Raw genomic sequence first — 3,955 nt, forward strand, 5'->3', positions numbered from 1 at the left:
TGCTAAAGCAACACTCGAGTGGTTTAAGGGGAAATATTTAAATGTCTTGGAATGGCCTAGTCAAAGCCCAGACCTCAATCCAGTTGAGAATCTGTGGTATGACTTAAAGATTGGTGTACACCAGTGGAACCCATCCAACTTGAAGGAGTTGTAGCAAAAATGGGCAAAAATCCATGGCTAGAGGTGCCAAGCTTTTTGAGACATACCCCAAGAGACTTGCAGCTGTAGTTATGTACACTCAAGTTCTGTTTTTTTTGTCTTATTTCGTGTTTGTTTCACAATAAAAAAATATGTTGCATCTTCAAAGTGGTAGGCATGTTGTGTAAATCAAATGATACAAACCCCGCAAAAATCTATTTTAATTCCTGGTTGTAAGGCAACAAAATAGGAAAAATGCCAAGGGGGTGAACTCTTTCGCAAGCCACTCTATCTATCCAAAATGGAGATGTTTGGATAAACCACTCATCCAATCTTTTTAGCTCTATAACAAAGAACAAAAACATATACAGGATCAAATACAAATCATAGAATCAACTATTAAAGACTACCATAACACACTGGATTCTCCAATTACTTTGAATGAACTACAGAACAAAATACAAACCCTCCAACCCAAAAAGGCCTGTGGTGTTGATGGTATCCTCAATTAAATTATCAAATATACAGACAACAAGTTCCAGTTGGCTGAACTAAAACTCTAACATTATCCTCAGCTCCGGCAACTTCCCCAATATTTGGATCAATTGACTGATCACCACAAACCACAAAGAGGAGACAAATTTGACCCCAAGAACTACCGGAGGATATGCATCAACATCAACCTTGGGAAAATCCTCTGCATTATCATTAACAGCAGACTTGTAAAAAAAAAAGTCTCAAAAGTCTTCTTTTGGCTCAATTTGGCATGAGGGTCTGCTTGTCACGATCATGTGTAGAGACTGACCAAGTACGTAGAGTTCCACATCTTTATTATCAAGTGAAACTTTGAGCAAAAACAAATAAAGGACCAACGAAACGTGACTACGTGGTGCATAAATACGAAATAATATCCCACGAACACAGGTGGGAAAAACAGCAACTTAAATATGATCCCCAATTAGAGTCAACAATTACCAGCTGAGTGTAATTGGGAACCAAACCAACACACCAACATAGACATTTTAAACTAGAACACCCCCTCATCACTCCCTGACCTACTACACCATAGAGAAACAAGGGCTCTCTATGTTCAGGGCGTGACAGTACACCCCCCCCCCCCCCCCGCAAAACCTGAAACCAAATGGGAGGGTTAGGGGGGGGATGACTAGTGTCGGTGGCGGCTCCGGTGCGGGTCGTAGCACCCTCCCAGACCCCAGATCTGACCATGGCGCCTGGCTGAACGACGTGCCTGGACTGGGCATCGGCACAGAGAAGGGCTCCGGCCCTGGAGCTGGGATGGACGCCGTGCCTAGACTGGGCACCGGCGCAGAGGAAGGCTCCGGCCTTGGAGCTGGGCTGTTCGCAGTGTCTGGATTGGGAACCGGCGCAGAGGAAGGCTCTGGCCTTGGAGCTGGGCTGTTCGCCGTGTCTGGATTGGACACCGGCGCAGAGGAGGGCTCCTGCCATGGAGCTGGACTGGACACCATGCCTGGACTGGGCACCGGCACAGGAGGTTCCGGATCGTTGACCGTCGCTGGAGGTTCTGGACCATTTACCGTCGCTGGAGGTTCCGGACCGTTGACCGTTGCTGGAGGTTCCAGACTGTGGACCGTCTCAGGAGGTTCCGGACTGTGGACCATCTCAGGAGGTTACAGACTGTGAAACGTACCGGACTGGGGACACACAGTTCAGGGCGAGTGCAAGGAGGAGACACAGAACGTACCGGACTGGGAAGACGTACTGGAGACCTGGTGCGTGGAGCTCCACAACGATTACCAGCTGCCTCTAATTGGGAACCAAACCAAAACACCAACATAGACATTTTAAACTAGAACACCTCATCACGCCCTGACTTACTACACCATAGAGAAACAAGGGCTCTCTATGGTCAGGGAGTGACACTGCTATACAAATTGTGTTGGGGGAAAACATACAACATTATAAAATGAATGTACACAAACAACAAGTGGGCGGTTAAAATGGGCAAAAAAATAATTCTTTCCACAGGGCTGGGTGGGTAAGACAGGGATGCAGCTTAAGCCCCACCCTCTTCAACATATGTATCGACGAATTGGTGATGGCACTAGAACAGTCTGCAGCACCTCACCCTGCTAGAATCTGAAGTCAAATGTTTACTGTTTGCTGATGATCTGGAGCTTCTGTCACCAACCAAGAAGTGCCTACAGCAGTACCTAGATCTTCTGCACAGATACTGTCAGACCTGGGTCCTGACAGTTAATCTCAGTAAGACAAAAAATTATGGTGTTCCACAAAAGGTACAGCTGCCAGGACCACAAATACAAATTCCATCTAGACACCATAGCCCTAGAGTTCACAAAAAAACGATACATACCTCGGCATAAACATCCGTGCCACAGGTAACTTCCACAAAGCTGTGAACGATCTGAGAGACAAAGAAAGAAGGACCTTCTATGCCATCAAAAGGAACATAAAATTCAACATACAAATTAATATCCGGTTAAAAATACATGAATCAGTTACAGAACCCATTGTCCTTTACGGTTGTGAGGTCTGGGGTCCACTCACCAACCAAGAATTCACTAAATGAGACAAACACCAAATTAAGACTCTGCATGCAGAATTCTGCAAAAATATCCTCCATGTTCAACGTAAAACACCAAATAATGCATGCGGAGCAGAATTAGGCCAATACCCGCTAATGATCAAAATCCAGAAAAGAGACGTTGAATTCTACCACCACCTAGAAGGAAGCGATTGCCAAACCATCAATAACGAAGCCATCACCTACAGAGAAATTAACCTGGAGAAGAGTCCCCTAAGCAAGCTGGTCCTGGGGCTCTGTTCACAAACACAAACAGATGCCACAGAGCCCCAGGACAGCAACACAATTAGATCCAACCAAATCATGAGAAAACAAAAAGATAATGTCCTGACACATTGGAAAGTATGTACAAAAAAACAGAGCAAACTGAATGCTATTTGACCCTAAACAGAGAGTACACAGTGGCAGAATACCTGTCCACTGTGACTGACCCAAAATGAAGGAAAACTTTTACTATGTACAGACTCAGTGAGCATAGCCTTGCCGTTGAGAACGGCCGCCGTGGGCAGACATGGCTCTCAAGAGAAGACAGGCTATGTGCACACTGCCCACAAAATGTGGTTTAAACTGAGCTGCACTTCTGTCACACCCTGATCTGTTTCACCTGCCTTCGTGCTTGTCTCCACCCCCCACCAGGTGTCTCCCATCTCATCTCATTATGCCCTGAGTATTTATACATGCCTTCGTGCTTGTCTCCACCCCTCAAAAGTGGGTCTCCCGTCTCTCCTCATTATGCCCTGAGTATTTATACCTGCCTTCGTGCTTGTCTCCACCCCCCACCAGGTGTCTCACATCTCTCCTCATTATGCCCTGAGTATTTATACCTGCCTTCGTGCTTGTCTCCACCCCCCACCAGGTGTCTCACATCTCTCCTCATTATGCCCTGAGTATTTATACCTGCCTTTTCTGTTTATCTGTTGCCAGTTCGTCTTGTCCCGTCAAGTCCTACCAGCCTGTTCCAGTGTTTCCTGTACTCTAGTTTTTGGTTTTCCTAGTCTTCACAGTTCTGACCCTTCTGCCTGTCCTGATCCTGCCTGCTGTCCTGATCCTGCCTGCTGTCCTGATCCTGCCTGCTGTCCTGATCCTGCCTGCTGTCCTGATCCTGCTTGCCTGCTGTCCTGATCCTGCCTGCTGTCCTGATCCTGCCACTGTCCTGATCCTGCCTGCATGCCTGCCTGCCTCCCTGCCTGCTGTCCTGATCCTGCCTGCCTACTGTCCTGATCCTGCCTGCCT

At 47.0% G+C, this 3,955-nt stretch overlaps 1 protein-coding gene across 1 annotated transcript; it reads left to right on the forward strand.

Annotated features, from left to right (window-relative positions):
* Nucleotides 1-1,299: 1,299 nt before the first annotated feature.
* LOC139385157 (putative per-hexamer repeat protein 5) lies at nucleotides 1,300-1,800 on the forward strand. The gene has a single exon (XM_071130245.1). It carries the CDS (start codon nucleotides 1,300-1,302, stop codon nucleotides 1,798-1,800), a length of 501 nt encoding a protein of 166 aa, XP_070986346.1.
* The last annotated feature ends 2,155 nt before the right edge of the window (nucleotides 1,801-3,955 follow it).

The sequence above is a fragment of the Oncorhynchus clarkii genome, chromosome 3 (assembly GCF_045791955.1).
Source record: "Oncorhynchus clarkii lewisi isolate Uvic-CL-2024 chromosome 3, UVic_Ocla_1.0, whole genome shotgun sequence".
In the NCBI taxonomy this organism is placed as follows: Eukaryota; Metazoa; Chordata; class Actinopteri; order Salmoniformes; family Salmonidae; genus Oncorhynchus; species Oncorhynchus clarkii.